This window comes from Pimephales promelas, chromosome 12, assembly GCF_988280905.1.
Source record: "Pimephales promelas chromosome 12, fPimPro1.hap1.1, whole genome shotgun sequence".
NCBI lineage: Eukaryota > Metazoa > Chordata > Actinopteri > Cypriniformes > Leuciscidae > Pimephales > Pimephales promelas.
In genome coordinates, this window is record NC_142780.1 from 26,616,960 (window position 1) to 26,633,287 (window position 16,328).

The 16,328-nt window shown below is 36.6% G+C and overlaps 3 protein-coding genes across 4 annotated transcripts; 1 reads left to right on the top strand and 2 right to left on the bottom strand.

Annotated features, from left to right (window-relative positions):
* Positions 1 to 1,317: 1,317 nt before the first annotated feature.
* On the top strand, positions 1,318 to 5,694 carry rab42b (RAB42, member RAS oncogene family). 2 transcript variants are annotated; one of them, XM_039679826.2, is made up of 3 exons: positions 1,318 to 1,475; positions 1,568 to 1,797; positions 3,925 to 5,694. In XM_039679826.2, the coding sequence occupies exons 2-3, from the start codon at positions 1,580 to 1,582 to the stop codon at positions 4,364 to 4,366; spliced, it is 660 nt and encodes a 219-aa protein (XP_039535760.2). In that variant the 5' UTR covers positions 1,318 to 1,475; positions 1,568 to 1,579; the 3' UTR covers positions 4,367 to 5,694. The 2 variants fall into 2 exon arrangements, with proteins under 2 accessions (XP_039535760.2, XP_088973950.1); XM_089117824.1 differs by having other exon boundaries at positions 1,349 to 1,475; positions 1,601 to 1,797.
* On the bottom strand, positions 4,947 to 8,219 carry taf12 (TAF12 RNA polymerase II, TATA box binding protein (TBP)-associated factor). Its single transcript, XM_039679828.2, has 6 exons — positions 8,060 to 8,219; positions 7,365 to 7,597; positions 7,132 to 7,209; positions 6,237 to 6,351; positions 5,868 to 5,956; positions 4,947 to 5,771 (listed from the first exon to the last, which is right to left on the bottom strand). Exons 2-6 carry the CDS (start codon positions 7,533 to 7,535, stop codon positions 5,736 to 5,738), a joined length of 489 nt encoding a protein of 162 aa, XP_039535762.1. The 5' UTR covers positions 7,536 to 7,597; positions 8,060 to 8,219; the 3' UTR covers positions 4,947 to 5,735.
* Positions 8,220 to 8,604: 385 nt separating this feature from the next.
* Positions 8,605 to 15,087, bottom strand: ctps1b (CTP synthase 1b). The gene is made up of 17 exons (XM_039680016.2): positions 14,932 to 15,087; positions 14,069 to 14,247; positions 13,701 to 13,871; positions 12,760 to 12,860; positions 12,372 to 12,488; positions 12,183 to 12,266; positions 11,878 to 12,110; positions 11,663 to 11,795; positions 11,374 to 11,462; positions 9,964 to 10,058; positions 9,797 to 9,859; positions 9,646 to 9,689; positions 9,457 to 9,553; positions 9,288 to 9,343; positions 9,113 to 9,209; positions 8,883 to 9,027; positions 8,605 to 8,773 (listed from the first exon to the last, which is right to left on the bottom strand). Exons 2-17 carry the CDS (start codon positions 14,232 to 14,234, stop codon positions 8,695 to 8,697), a joined length of 1,770 nt encoding a protein of 589 aa, XP_039535950.2. The 5' UTR covers positions 14,235 to 14,247; positions 14,932 to 15,087; the 3' UTR covers positions 8,605 to 8,694.
* Positions 15,088 to 16,328: the final 1,241 nt, after the last annotated feature.

Consider the following 16,328-nt stretch of genomic DNA (forward strand, 5'->3'; position numbering starts at 1 on the left):
TGTATTTTGGATGAAAAAATAAGTAAAAAAGCAAGACATAAATCACATAAAATCATAAACATTTAATTACATGTTCCATTACAAGCGCCAGTGACTGATTTCTGATGTTCTTTAATTGATATCTACTGTATTTTAAAATGTTACACTTATCTTTTTATGTGTATGAAATACACTTACATATACTTAATTTAACAGGTTCATGTCATTCAAGTGCTTTGTGGTTTTGTATACTTGCTTACGTGTGCTTTTTTTTTTTTTAATTGTTATTTAGATTTTTTATTTATTCATGTTTGTTTATTAAATATTTGACTAATTTGATTTTGCTTTTATGATGAATGTAGTAATAGTACATTGAATTCAACCAAGATTGAATACTTTTTTCACAGATTTCCCATCAAAATCACAGCAGAAAAAAAACAGTCAGCTTTTTTTTTTCTTTTTCTTTACGGATGTTTTAGTGTCATTGTCATAGAGAATGATCTCCCCCTAGCGGTCATCAAGAAAAGTGCATTCACCGATCTCTATTCAGTTCAGTGATCACGAGGTGTTTTAATGAAAGAAACGCTACAAAAAAAAATCATAAATTATTTAATGATAAATTATTTCCAGTAGTATGAGGAGTCGTGACTCATGAGACTGTCATGTTTAAATTGATATTTTAGTTCTTTTAAGTGTATAAATACGAACTAAATTACAAGTCCTGTTTAGGTTAAACGAATGCTTTCTCGCTTCACTGGATCCCCACACTTCCTAACCTGGTATAAAATACTTTCATGCCGAGTTTAAGTGGACTTAGGGCTATTGGTGGCTCTTTGTGCTTCAGTACATTCAAAAACAGATAGCAGTAACATGCGGATACCAGTTCTACAATTAAAGCCTCATTTGAGTTATAAAGTAAACTATGTAACCGAAAACAAAGTGAAACACTATTTATAGCTCAAGCTAGCTTAAATCGTCTGTCTGTGTCCTCCCGTCTGTCAGTTCCATTGTTGATCACCTCCTGTTTGGAAAGCCTCATAATAATGGAAACTAACCTGTAATGCACACTGTTGGTGAGGAATATGGGCTTGATTTCATCATAACATTGGAAGTCTTCCAGCCATCTTCAGAGGTTATGACCTGGGTGGAAGCATTCTCGTGGTTTGGCCTATTGAGGAAGTCTAGCTGAAATGTTTTTTGCTCATTACATGTGCTTTTATGTGATGCATGCAACTAGCTTTCAACAGGAAATGCTGGGCTTGTCCTGATATGATACTGCATGCTCATTCCCTCTGGTCTATGAGAAATTCCAAACTTTTTGCTGGTATTTATAATCTCCGCCCCTCACATAAACCCAGCCCACTAACAAGTATGAACAGGCAAAGATTAAAGAAACAGATCAAGTAGACACTCCCAACCCTAAGACGTTCACACAGATGCTGCCCTTTGCTATGGGACTATGGGTTTATTAACATGAGAACTTCAAGTACTCTAAGGTAAGGGGTTCTCTGGTCAAATATCCAAGGATCTTGGTGGAGTGACAGTTTTTAGTGAACTCTAGTGTTTTCATTTATCACGTTGGTTTTAGCTCTTGGTAGTCATGGATCTCACATTGTGGCAGTACCAGTTTCGAATCATCATGCTAGGAGACTCCACGGTGGGCAAGTCATCCATGTTGAAGCGATACACAGAGGACCTGTTTCTGGAGTGCATCAACCAGACTGTCGGAGTAGACTTCTATGTACACTTCCTAGAGGTCGAACCTGGAGTGAGGATCAAACTGCAGTTCTGGGATACAGCTGGTCAGGAGAGGTTTAGGTAAGTCCAAACATTCAAGCTTTTGAAAGTTCTGCCATGAATTGAATGAACTGTATTCTCCTAATTTCCAACACTTAAAGGCATACTCCACCCAAAAATGAAAATTCTCTCATCAATGACTCCATCCCAGATTATTCTGTGGAACACAAATGGAGACTTTTGGACAATTGATCCATCTCTGAGTCTATATAAGGCAAGTGGATAGTAACCCAAAATTTGATGCTTCAAAAACCACACAAAACAAACACGATGGTGATCCATACAAGCCCAGGTGAGGAACGATAGGTTTGAATGAGAAAAATACTGATATTTGAATCTTCGCCATCGCTTTATACGCGTGTACACTTGTGCGCCCTCTGTAATTCCACGTTTACGTCAAGCTAGTCTCAACCTCAGACTGAGACTTTTCTGGAAACTCTTCAGGAGTTTCGTTAACGGTCCACCTGAAAACTAATGCCGTGACACCAAAACCCCTCGTGGAAGAAGAACATGTCAGTGAAACGTCCTCTTGGATGGGCCTTGGCCAAGAAAAGCTGCGATAGAGACCAGACCTTCTACCGTCAGTATAAAAGTCTGGCTACACAAGACTAACGTCAAGCAAACACATATTTGACAGCTAGTCATGGTAGCTAGAATTGTATAAAACATTATTTTCTCACACAAACATTTCACTTCAGAAAACATTACTTCATCAAAAGGTGCTGTATGGATTTCCGTCATGTTCATTTTGTGTGTTTTTTTTTTAACTGTCAACTTGCACTATGCTCTTGCTCCCGGAGGGCCTTTGTCCTGCAGAGTTTAGCTCCAACTTGCCTCAACACACCTGAAGTTGGTAGTGTGCCCAGCAAGACCTTGATTAGCTAGTTCAGGTGTGTTGACCTCTGGGAGCAGGGTTGGGCATCCCTGAGACTATTGAGTATTTTTTCCAAAATAATCTTAGTGGGGAAAAAAAAAAAGTTTGTCTTCTACAGAAGAAAGTCATATACATCTGGAACTGCATGAAGGTGCATCAACTGTGCATGCATCAACTTTGGGAGTATCCCTTTTAAGGTGAACAATCCACAGTTGTCCAAATGGAGATAGAAGGAGGACTGTTTTTTCCCTCAAAATATCTTCTGGACGTTTAGTCAGATGTTCAGTGTCTAAAAACAGTTTAAAGAAGTTGCCTTGCTTCTGTAAAACAGAATTGTGAAACGTATTACTCATCACGGCAGCAAGTTCTCTTGTAATACTTCAAGAAAGTATTTTGTCAGTCTACACTATGGATTCACACTGTCTACAGTATGGGCTTGGCCCACTTAACTGTCCTACCCAGTCAACAGTTTGCCCCACCAGAAAAGGCTTATAGCCCATCTAGCATCCTGGAGTTGGGCCTGTTCACTGGTATACATAAATTACTTTAAAGACATATTCACCAAAAGAGGAAATTACTCACCCTCATGTCATTCCAATGCCTCATGGGTGGTAAGCCTTGTGATGGGGGGGAGGAGGCACTTATTTAACAATAAACATTGCTTTGAGGTATCAAGCCATTTTTTCACTGCAAATGATGTGGATGACCTGAAAAGGTGAGAGCCCAATCTGCATTGTTTCCCTGAAAGTTAACATGATTTCACATATAAACTCATTTTATTATTCATTTTGATGGTTCACTCATAATATTACTATCATCCAGTTTACCAATTGAAGCTCCAGTTCTTATCCTAAGATAAGCACTTTTCCATGCATATTACCAATGCTATTTGAGGATAAGAAACAACGTGTATGGGGTAGTTCATGTCAGATGTTATTGCTGATTTGATGTTATTTCGAAAAGTGTTAAGATTTTAATATTTCCCCATTCAACTAGATGGGAGTTGGTCTTGCATGCCTAAAATAGCTGCCTGGAGGCATTGCAAAAATGGCTATAGAGTGAACTGACTTTCCTTGAATATGACATTCCTTTGGAATGATACAGAATATCCAATGAGACATTTTTTGGGGGGGATTTTATCTAATGGGAATTGATTGGCTGGTAAAAAGAGGCCAGAATGGAGCCATAATTAATGTAATGTATAAATACATGATTGATTATCATTGTAAAAAGGTCTGGAAAAAAATAACCCTTCACCTATGATACATTTACAGGTCTGTGACTCGCTCCTACTACCGGAACTCAGTCGGAGGTCTTCTGGTATTCGATCTGGCCAATCGCAAATCTTTCGAAAATGTGAAGCAGTGGCACGCGGAGGTTTCAGAACGTGTGCATCCCTACACAGTGCTCTTCGTGTTGGTGGGACACAAGAGTGACCAGGACAAGGCCGGAGAGCGAGCTGTGAATCGAACCGAGGCAGAAAAGCTCGCAAGCCAATTGGGAGCACCGTACATCGAGGCCTCGGCCAAAACGGGTCACAACGTGAAAGAGGCCTTTGATCTTTTGACCCGAAGGGTTTACCAGGGCTTGAAAAGTGGAGAGATCAAGTTGCGCGACGGGTGGGATGGAGTCAAGAGCTCAGCTCCTACAGCCCAGATGTCCCAGAAGATACAAAACAATGAAGCAGCTGAGAAAAACAAGAGCTGTGCTTGTTAACTTAAAATATATCGCAACCTGAGTACAGTTCTTCAAATCAGTCTGACATTGCCAAATACACCTACAACTAATCTCTAGCACTTTAAGATGTAAGATTGTAAGTATTAAATTTGATCAGACAGATCTTCCCTCATGGCATGGATAATATATGCTTTTTTGCAAGATTTCAGCATTTGTAAACAACACTTAACGTCATTTACATACATGTGCACATTTGATTTCCAAATGTTTGTTCAAATTTCTAGGCTTCACTTTGGATAAACGTTTTTTCGTGTAATTCCATCAGTTGAAAAAAAAAATCGTTTTTATTTCCACACTACTTTAGCACATGACCACATCATTCCATAAACATGGATTTGTTTTAGTTGTTACAGAAAGGGCTGCCAGATAATCATACAATTCAGGATTACATGACATTCCGAAGGTTTTTAAGAGCTAATCCTGTAGATTTGTAAATGATTCACTAATATTTGACTTTCATAGATAAAGAGATTTTAGATATACAGTTGACACAGTCTAGACTCTAGACACATTCCTTGGTTATTACTTCTGATATGATGTCAGTCCAACACAATGCGAGTGAGTTCAGTGTGAATAAATCACAATTATGTTTTTTATTCATGAAAAACAGGAGACTGCAAAACACTGTGATACACGGCCAAAAAAAAAAAAAACAATTCAGTTTATACTGTTTAACTTTTTTTTTTTTTTTTTTTTTAATCTGCCCACAGCAAGTGGGGTTTATGCACCATTTCCCACGTCACATATATAACCCCCTCTAACAATTAACATCTGCATTATGTCACTAGTTCCAATGCAATTAATAACATGGGGAAGTGGTATTTATTTCTCTGGTAAAAATGACGGTTTACCTTTAGAAAGTCACACACTGAGGATTTCTCTATAGTACTTAATATTACTTAAGTGACGAGTTCTATAACATCGAACATTATAAACAAATCAGACATTGTGATTGTAATTGTGCATAGCTACTAATGCCAGCTGAGCAGAAGTTGTGCGACTGCATGTTGGGTCAACTAAACGTGTAATATGAATAAAAATGTAGTTTGTGAGTGAGTTTTTTTTTTTTTTACAGAGATCTGTGAGATTCTATCATATAATAAAACCCCAGTATAGCACCAAGGTGCTCAAACAAAATGCTCACATGGTGATTTAACACAAAGTGAACTGTACAGATAAATGACATCAATTCCTGCACACCTTTTGAATGGGAAATGTCAAAAGAGGTGTACTGCAAATAGTACAATGCACTCTTCCGCTTTGATTAACATAACATGTATAGGTTCAAACCCTATCCACTTCCAAAACTTCCAGGGGAAAAAAATGTTTGTTGGTACTTCCGATCTAGCTACTTTTTGGTTGTTTTGCGGATCAGTGCCATTCTCTGAAAGAACAGAAATAAATATTTAGGTATGCAAGTTATTTGTTTTTCAAAATCATCTTGAGGGATCAGTTTAAGGGCATGAGAGCGATGGCTGACCTGTTTGTGGGCTTCTGTGGTGCAAGCTTTCTTATACGGTCGGATCTCATCCGAGCCAAAACCAGGAATCCACATGTTCCACTGTCGTTCTGTAATTCAAAACAGGATTATGGACTATATTAATGCAATCCCTTAGATTATCATTCAAACAATTTGCAATTAGCATTGATTTAACAACTTATAGGATCCATAATGTATGCTGCACCTTTATTTTTCATATAAAATTACTATTATAGTAAGGAAATTCATGAAAAACATTAAGTTTATTGTAAACGGATGCATTCAAATAAATAAAATACTTTTATTTATTTAAATTCATTTTTAAAAAGGCACTTAAACCACTGGGAGCTGCATATTCAAGACCCTCACCAAGGTGTAGCTGGACATCTTTCACTTCAAGAGTATTTGACTTCCTGTGTCGTGCAAGTTGGCATGCAGCGGTCACCACGCTCTCAATGAAATCATCAGCAATCTGCAAGAGCATCTGAAGGGAATGGGAAAAGACTCAGGTCAGCAAGTCATTTTACTGTCTGTCAGCAAATACACAGATATATTAATACATACATGCTACCATTCAGATGTTGTTGGTGAGATTTATTTCTCTTATGCTCACCAAGACTCTAACGTTATTTATTCGATCAAAAATACTGTAACAAACAGCAATAGTGTTAAAATATTACTACAATTTTAAATAAATTACAATTAATTTTAAATAATTGTTGTCTATTTTAATACACCTTAAAATCTAATTTATTTCTGTGAAGCAAAGCAGAATTTTCCGCATCATTACTACAGCCATCAGTGTCACATGATCCTTTAGAAATCATTCTAATAGACTGATTTGCTTTCAAGAAACATTTCTTATAATTATCAATGTTGAAACAGTTGTACTGCTTAAATATTTTTGTGCACATCATAATAATTTTAATTTTTTGATGAATACAAAGTTCAAAAGAACAGCATTTATTTTGTAACATTTGTTTATATGTCTTTACTGAATCTTTTTGTTCAATTTACAGCATCCGTGCTAAATAAACGTAATATAATGCTGATATAAAATAATTCTAAACACTGAGCTGAAGAGAAGGAAAACAGTAGGGAACAGAACTGACTAGTTGATGTTTATGACTTTTTTGTGGATATAAAGGGACATAGCTCATCTCAAACTGCAACAATTAACTATTATAAAACGTTTCCTCATGAACGAGTAGTTCAGGCAACCCACTGACTTAAAATATCACTAATAATACGTCATATTAAGTACCTCCTCCACATCCTCATCGAGCTGCTCATTGGGGTCAATTTCACGCACAAGGTCCTGCAGCTTCTTCTTGCTGAGCACCTGTAGGGAAGATATTAGATCCTAAATGTTATGAGGAATACAAATGGAGTAAGAAGAATGTAATACTAACTATATAATAGTGCTGTGTAAGTGTATGTGCATATAAATGAATTCAGAATGTCTGATGGATTATTCATGAAGTCACAGTGTCTCACCTGAGTGCCTTCAGGACTCAGTCTTCCTGCAGGTCCAGGGGCGCCTGGAACTTTGCCGGGGACGACGGTGCTGTTGGCCATGTTTGTGGAGAGAGGAGGTGTTGAAGAGGCTTCTGCTTTCACAACAGCGTAGAAGTTAGAGCGACTAGTCTGTGGAGGGTACTGGGTCATACTATGATAATCAAGAGATGTCTGTCACGAGCCTCTTCAAAACCAGCGTGAGGTCTATTCAGCTGCAAACGAAAAACGGTATTAAGAGAGAATATATTGAGTTGAGTCAACGCATCCCATATATAAACGACCTTAAATGTTATTTTAGGTCCACTAACAAAACCAAGAACTTTTAGAGCCACTCAGTGCTCACTAGGAAAAACATCACAGAGCTGTCATTCGCTCTGCAGGCTAACGACTTTAGCTTTTTAGCTTTGCTGTCTTCTGAGATGATTAACTTAAACTATTTGGATAAACGGGGATGTGATGGTGCCATTAATAGATTTAGCAATACAAATTAACAAATAAATCTTGTTTTTTTTTGTCCGAATGTCTTCGTGGTTGCTGTTATTGATCACCGAACACCAATCATCTTCAGCTCAACATATTAGCAGCTAGCGAGTAAACATTGGTGCCAATCCACGTCTCGTGATGCTTTCCTTTGGTTTCATGTAATCCTGTTAGATGGTAAATTAGTGTGATACCTGATCCAAATAATTTTGTATTATCTTCCCATCTTCGACATTTATAAAATGGAATTTTTCAGAAGCCTATGTATTTTGATGTTGTTCCTTCAACAAGCGCCTCTTCTGGCGAACGGAGCTCAGCCAAAATATCGCGAGATCATCTGAGGGAACGGAGTTTTACAAAATAAAAGCAGTTAGAAAATAAAAAGCCCTTCCTCCGAAAACAAATAGACGTTTCTTCCAAATTAAATCTTTTTAATAGTATATATATATATATATATATATATATATATATATATATATATATATATATAACTTGCATTTACAGTATTGCGTTTGTTTTTTTTGTATCTGTAAATTACCCAAAAATTTCCAGATGTGGGATTACCGTTTAAGGTAGATTAATGTATTAACTGGTTTTCTCTGTGTAAACATTGACACAATGTTTAATTCTTATTAATGTACTTTTAAAGCTGTGTACTATATTCTTCTGCTGTATATTTCTTCTGATCTTGCCCCATATGATTTAACTGCAAATAAATCACTGTACACAGGCCACTTAGAGAAATTACACATAAGCCTTTTTTATTCATTTATTCAAGTTCATCATTTCATTTCATAAATAAATTTTTCCCCATGTGGATATTCCCCCTTTAAGAGAGTGATGGAAATTTGATTTCAGAGATCTCCGAGTCTGGTGAACTAGTGCCACTTCGGTCACTGTATGCGTCTCTGAGAGATAGAGAGAAAAGAAAAAACAAGATAATGAGACAATCTATATGGCAGTTGTCTTCACTTTAAATAGTTAAGCTGATATGAGAGAATTTACTAGGCAACAAACCGTGGTGAGAGCCGGCATCCTTTCTGTAGGTAGTTTTGTAGCTTCCCAGATGCTGCCAGTAAAAGGCCAAAATACGGAGGCGAGGGTTTAATAGGGCGAGAAGTGAATTCCGGGTGGTACTGCACTCCGACAAAATAGGTTTGATCTGCTGTGACAGAAGAAACGAGCTGAAGCGAATACTGTCTGACAACTTCTCCATACATAGGTTCAGATACTGGACATGCACTGACCTTCAAGTTCAATGATCTCCATCCGCTCCCCCTCCAGGTCCTGACCGACAAATCGAAAGCCTCTATCCTCAAAGTGGTGCTTCAGTTCTGGATTCACCTGGAAAAATGCAAAAGGAACTGATTGAGCAAATGGGATTGATGATGAATAATTTTAGCAATTATTACTATTGTGAACCTCAAAGCGATGCCGATGCCTTTCGTCCACATATTCAGCATCTCCGTACAGCTTTCCTACAACAAAATTCGTAAACATGCATATTTAAACCTTTCAAAACAGTATCCGTTTCTATTTTTGTGATATGCAACCTTCACATTTTACAATGGCACAAAAGATCACAACTTACGGAGAACGCTGGAGGTATTTTTGAATAAGGTACGCCTTTTCCCTAACCGCATGGTTCCTCCCATCTGCCCAGGATTGTGCTCAGGCATTTCAATCACCTGGGTTAAAAAAAAAGATCTTAACACAGCACGCAAAAAAAAGGGAATCATTATGCAGAAGTTCTCATTTGTTTTACCAAAACAACACCTACCACTGGATGTTTTGTTTCAGGATCAAATTCTGTAGAATTGGCATCTGTTAAGGAAAAAACATTTAAAATAAAAATGTAAACACATTCATTTAAAAGCATGCAATGTTTGCTTTAATAAACATATCAGAAAATCTAGTATGGGTGTTGTTACCTTCCCAGCCGAGTACATTACGAGCAAATTCACACACTGCCAGCTGCATGCCCAAACAAACACCTGCAGAACAAGGTTGATTTCAAATTGAACCACAGGACTGCTTCGATTATATCATATTTTGTCACTAGCACTGAACCGCTAGCTTTCTGAACATAATTTGTTACCTAAAAATGGCTTTTTTTGTTTCCTTGCCCAGTTAATGGCTTGGATTTTTCCCTCAGTGCCTCGCACACCAAAGCCTCCAGGAACAAGAACCCCACTAACAGCACAATGAAATAGTCAAATTTACATTCAATGAATAAATATTCAAACTTAACAACCTTAACAAAGTCTGATTATTACATACAAGTGTATTCTCAGACTCACAGATTACAACAACATTTAAAATCAAAGTGAAATGCAGTATGCAAACTAGGACCTTGATTGTATTCATAAAGTATTGATTTAATTGTGAAAACAGCTTTTGGATAATTGGTTAACATTGACGAAGAGACAATATAGTTGAACATGACATCAGCGGAATGGAACATACAAGTTCGAGGTAGGTACGATTTGTTTTTTAAAGAAATTATTTCTTTTATTCAGCAATGATGCATTAAATCAATAAAATGTGACAGTAAGGACACATACTTTTACAAACGATTTGTATTTAAACAAAAGTACTACTGTTTATATTAAAAATACTGCTTATACTGTTCTTTTGAACTTTCTATTTATCTAAGATCCTGAGAAAAAATGTATCCATGTTTCCACAAAAATAATATGCAGCACAACTGTTGTCAACATTGATAATAAGGAACATTTCTTGAGCAGCAAATCAGCATATTGGAATGATTTCTGAAGGCTCATGTGACAATGAAAACTGGAGTAGTGGCGTTGCCATCACATGAATAAATTACATATGTTTATTATTTTAAATTGCAGTAATATTTCAAAATTTTGTATTATGATTTTTTTAGACAAGGGCCAGACAAGTAATTTGTTGAGGTCAATTAGTAAAGAAAGACTACATGCCTGCGCACATATTCAAACGCAAATATCTATAGACTAAACACATAATGCTCATGTGCACACCATCTGCGTTTTCACAGATTCGCGTTTTTGAAGCTTACACAGAGATTATGTTTTCACCTATTTTAAGGTTTGCGTTCTCGAGCCACCAGGCACTGTTGTCCTGCGAATGAGCGGGCCGGATCGTGTTATGGGTTTTCTGTTAGAACAGTGTCCTGTAAGCGGCCCTTAAGTTAATAACCAATGATCCTTGCAACAGAAGTGAATCATTGAGCTGGAAAATAACTTTATTCTAGAGCTGCTGTAAAGAAAAAACAATCTGTTATTTTAATTTCCTATCATCACTGTAAAGCTGCTTTGAAACAATCTATATTGTTAAAAGCGCTGTATAAATCAAGGTGACTTGACCACTGTATTTTTGATCAAATAAGCAGCCTTGGTGAGCATAAGAGACATCTTTCAAAACATTTCAAAACCGACCTCAGACTTTGGAACAGTAGTATGTTGTTAGTTGTTAGTCCTTTTCTAGCGATTTGTCAAGTGTATTTTGAGGACACACTCACTCAGCACTGCAGAGCTTCTGCCAGGCCTCGTGGTATTTAACCGGCTCCTCCTGCAACGCTGCCGGCTCCAGGTCTGCTGAATCTATGTACTGAAATAAGGGACCATTTTCAAGTATTAAACTTACACACTTAAACAAATATATGCGAGATGATTAATGTAAGCAAAGTTAATCTTTTTCTGCAAATTATTAACATGAATGAACTCAAATTCATCAAATGGAACAAAATTATCCCATCCATCATAACAGTACAGGATATTGCTACTACTGTAGTTGCTGTCATTTCTCACCTTGACCTCTAGCTTATAGTTGATGGCGAGGGCAGAGTGCTCCAGTGCTTTAATAACAGAGGCATACGAATCTGATAGTTTGGTGTACTTGCCAACTAAAGCAATGGAGGTTTGCTCTAGGAGTCGGTCAGACCTAGGGAGCAAAAACACCGGTGGCTCAAAACAGCTGCAACAACCTTGGAATTGTTTTTTGGGATTGTTAGGCGGATACAAACCTGTCTGACATCTCCTTCCACTTTGTGAGCATTTTTCGAGGTCTCATCACAATGGACAAGTCCAGCCTGTGGCAGAGGTAGTCAACGATGCCCTGATCCTCCAGGAGTAAAGGTACTCTGTAGATGGAGGACACGTCATGTACACAGATCACCTGTTCAGGTTCTACATGGCAAAACATGGAGATTTTCTCTTTGACAGCAGTTTCCAATGGAGTCGAGCAACGACAAACAATCTGCAACGAAAAAATCATCTCTCAGAACTAGAGTGACTTGACATGGATTGGCTCTTTAGAGTAAAGACTGACCAGATCAGGTGACAGGCCAAGTCCACGAAGCTCTCGGACACTGTTCTGTGTGGGTTTGGTCTTCTGTTCTCCTGTTGAATTAGGCTGAAAATACATCCAAATACCACAGTAGTTGCTTTTTTTTTTTTTTTTTTTAAACTCATTTTAAACCACAAAGGTTTAAATATAAAAAGTAAGCTTGTTTCCTACCTGAGGAACGAGACTGACATGGATGTTACAAAAGTTCTCCCGTTTCACTTTAAACTGAAACTGTCTAAAAGCTTCAATAAAAGGCATACTCTCAATATCTCCAACTGTACCTCCAAGCTGTGGAAAAAAAGTAAATACATTTATGCTAAAAATGCACATTATAGTCAAATTGTATTTATTATTAATTTTAGCAGTGGTGGATTTTTTTTTTTTTCACAAAGCTTGTAAATATGTAGCATTCCAGCTAACCTAGCTAGGTAGTAGTACAATACAGAGGACTTAAAAAAAATACTTTTTTTGTATCTTAAATCTTAATGTATTCAGATCCTTAGTAGCGACAATTTTAACTGTTTCCTCTCAATGTACAGCATAAAACAGATGGCTATACCTCAATAACACAGACTTCAGGTTCAATACCGTCATCATCCACTGAGACCTTAGCCTGCTTCATGACCCATTCCTGTATAGCATCGGTAATGTGTGGTACCACTGTAAAAAATTATTCACATTCGCCTTAGTGACACCATAATATGCCATTATGTTTTCTTAAAAGAAGCAGGTATAGTGAGCAATATTTTTTTTAAACCTTTGTAATAGAATCAGTGGAGGACATGCAAACAGGCCCTTGCACACTAAGTCCGAAATATTTGCATGCGTTTTTTCGTATTCATGAACAATTCAAAATGGTTACAGATGCAAAAAACGCAGAAAATCGAACCTGATTCAATTTGTTTTATGACCGTCAAACGCTTCAGAGGCAGTGTGCAAGCATGACTTACTGAGGTTGAATTTATTCTTTTACATGCCAAAATTTCAGACTCAGTGAGCAAACAAAGGCCTTTAAGGGTGGTGTACATATACAGTAAACATTACAGTACATCTGTTGTGATGCAAATTATTGCAATAATGCAATTTCAGTGCATTATTGTGAGAAAAGCAATTGTTTTATATTCATATTCATATTCATTCAAAAATATTTTCAATACTGTTAATAAGAAATGGTTCTTATCTTAAGCACCAAATCAGCATATTAGCATGATTTCTGAAGGATCATGTGACACTGAATACTGGAGAAAGGATACTAGAAATTGCTAAAGCTTTGACATCACAGGAATATTTTAAAATATACACAAATTGAAAATGTTAATAATATTGTAATAATATTTCACAACATTACAGTTTTTACTGCATATTTGACCAATTATGACTGGTATTCAAATAATATTTTTACATCTTAAACACAGATAAGAAATACTGTAATCCTGTTTCCTCGTGTCATATTTTATATTTATATTCCAAACATCCTCATGACTTTGTTGTGTAACTCACCTTGTACAGTTTTGCCCAAGTAATCCCCTCTCCTCTCCTTGGTTATAACAGACTGATAGATCTTCCCCGTCGTCAGATTGTTATCCTTGGTTAGGCGGATATCCAGAAAACGTTCGTAATTCCCTAAATCCAAGTCAACCTCACCGCCATCATCTAGCACAAACACCTCACCTACAGTAGTAAACATAGTGTCAGAGAGATTGACTGTGGCATGTGGACATTCATAACAAAAGACAGCTGTCAAAGCCATCAGTAATTTATGCTCTATTTGTGCTGTAGGCTAAAATATGACTGATGTTCCCAAGCTAACTATCATGTAGCAGTTCATATTTCTGTATCGTCAACAAAAAGAAGTAGCTTGCACTTACCATGTTCATAGGGAGAGAAAGTGCCTGCATCGATGTTGATGTAGGGGTCGATTTTGATAGCAGTGACATGCAGGCCACATGATTTGAGTATAGTGCCCACACTGCTGGCTATGATCCCTTTACCAATACCAGATATCACACCACCGGTCACCAGTATGTACTTCATTACTCAATAGCGTCTGTCAGTGGAAGAAAGACATTGATGTTTATTTCAACAATGATGCAATACAATCTAACCATCAGCCACAAACATACATTTTTTACTGGAACTATAGAGTTAAAAACACACATAAATGCAATCCATAAAAATGTCTTGAATACACATCTTCTATGATGAACAAGCAAATTTATGAACTAAATTCTATTTTTATATTTTTGTGGGACTTAACATCTAACATCTAGTTGGTGTGCCTCTGTCTTGACTGTCTATGTATGTGGCACTGACAGGAATTAAATAATTATTTATATTGACAGAATAAATAAATAGTATATATTTATACATTTAAATAGTAACGTTAGCATAAATATATTTACATTCATAATGCCCACGCCAAATTCTGCAACAGCCAAGCACTTAGCATAATATTCAGAGGACAAAATGTAAACCACGCTGACCTTGTAAACAAAAGCAAAATACGCTAAAGCCCCATTCACTAATGAGTCTATAGCATACACGTGCTAGTATAGCATATAGCCTGTTTCGGAGAGTAACGTTAGTTTAATAGGCTCAGAATGAAACCCTAATATACATTACATAACATTGCAGTGAACTTCCATGTTGGTACAACTGACTCTCGAGGTGCACTGCAATGAAATCAAAAGTGGACAATAAAATGGACGATTAACTGTAACGTTAACGTTACCTGAGATCCCGCCGTTTAGATAAAAACCCGTAGATTAAAAACGTCAACAAATTCAATAAAAACGAGCCATCTTCACGACAGACTGTCAGCGAAATGCGCGGTAAAGCGCCAAAACAACACGTGGTGCGAGAGATCAGATACTCTGTTTTTAAGTTAACTCTAGCTTTGCCAGACACTCTCAGTCGCACCATGGCAAGAATGAGGGTTATAACGTAGAATAAACGCGTTATGATAGGTGATAGGTGATAATGTATTGTGATATTTGATCGCATAATTTCTGTATCATTTACATTGATCTAGTCTATGCTATTTATTTTTAATTAGCGTGATTTACTGTTACATTCCCTCAAACTTGTCTAAATGCAGATGTGGGCTCACATTCCAGCTCTACGTTTCAGATTTTTTTTTAGAATTCCATAAAGAGTTTAAATATATCAATATTTTGAAAATAAAAAGTAAGGAATTTCCTTTAAAATTATGAATTAATTATACATTTTAAATGAGAGGAAGGGTCTAATTTCGAAATCACCAAAAAAAAAAAAAACTAAATTATTTTTAGGAATTGATAAAAAGCCTTTATTTGACTGCTATTTCATAATAGAACATTTAAAAAACGTGCTTATAATAAAACTATTCCTAGATCAGAGCTATTCCAGAAGACGTCAAAACGATCCTGTTTACAGAATCAGGCCTATTTTGTTACAGAATATAGCTTTTTGGCCAGTCCCATAAAAAGGATTAGCTGCTAGGCTATACACTCAAATTGGAATCTTATTAGTGATCCTGTTCTAAGTGAAGTGTTTTATTATAGTTATTCAGACGAAATCTGCTGTTTTATTCATTTTATAAATATTTTACAGATATTTTTATATATTAAAAAAATTTAAAAATACGTGGTATTTGAGAAAAATAAAAACTAAACTTTAGATGTTATCATTATAAAAATAACCATACATGACTCCACCAGATGGCGCCAGATGATGGCATGAGGTGCAATTCACGGTCCTACATAAACTGGAGATTGATGCTTATTGACAAGATTAAAAGCTACATTGAACGTGCACTGAGTCATAAAAACATGTTTTTAAACATGCTTGGTTCTTCTATTCCAAATGTAAACAGCAACACTTATGAGAACTCGATTAAGGGTAACTGGATACATTACAAAGAACCTAACACAGCAAGAAGATGATTAGTTTTGCCAGGGATCTCATTATAAATGTTATGTGGTTGGGAAACATGACAGCCATTGACATTCCCTCTTCCCCCCAACTAAGAAATTAATAATCAAATAATGATTAGCATCTGAAAATGAGTCATCCATGATTATGACTGAATATATCACTGGTGCTTTCTTCCAAAAGTGAATTATTCAGAGACTATACAGTAATTTATCC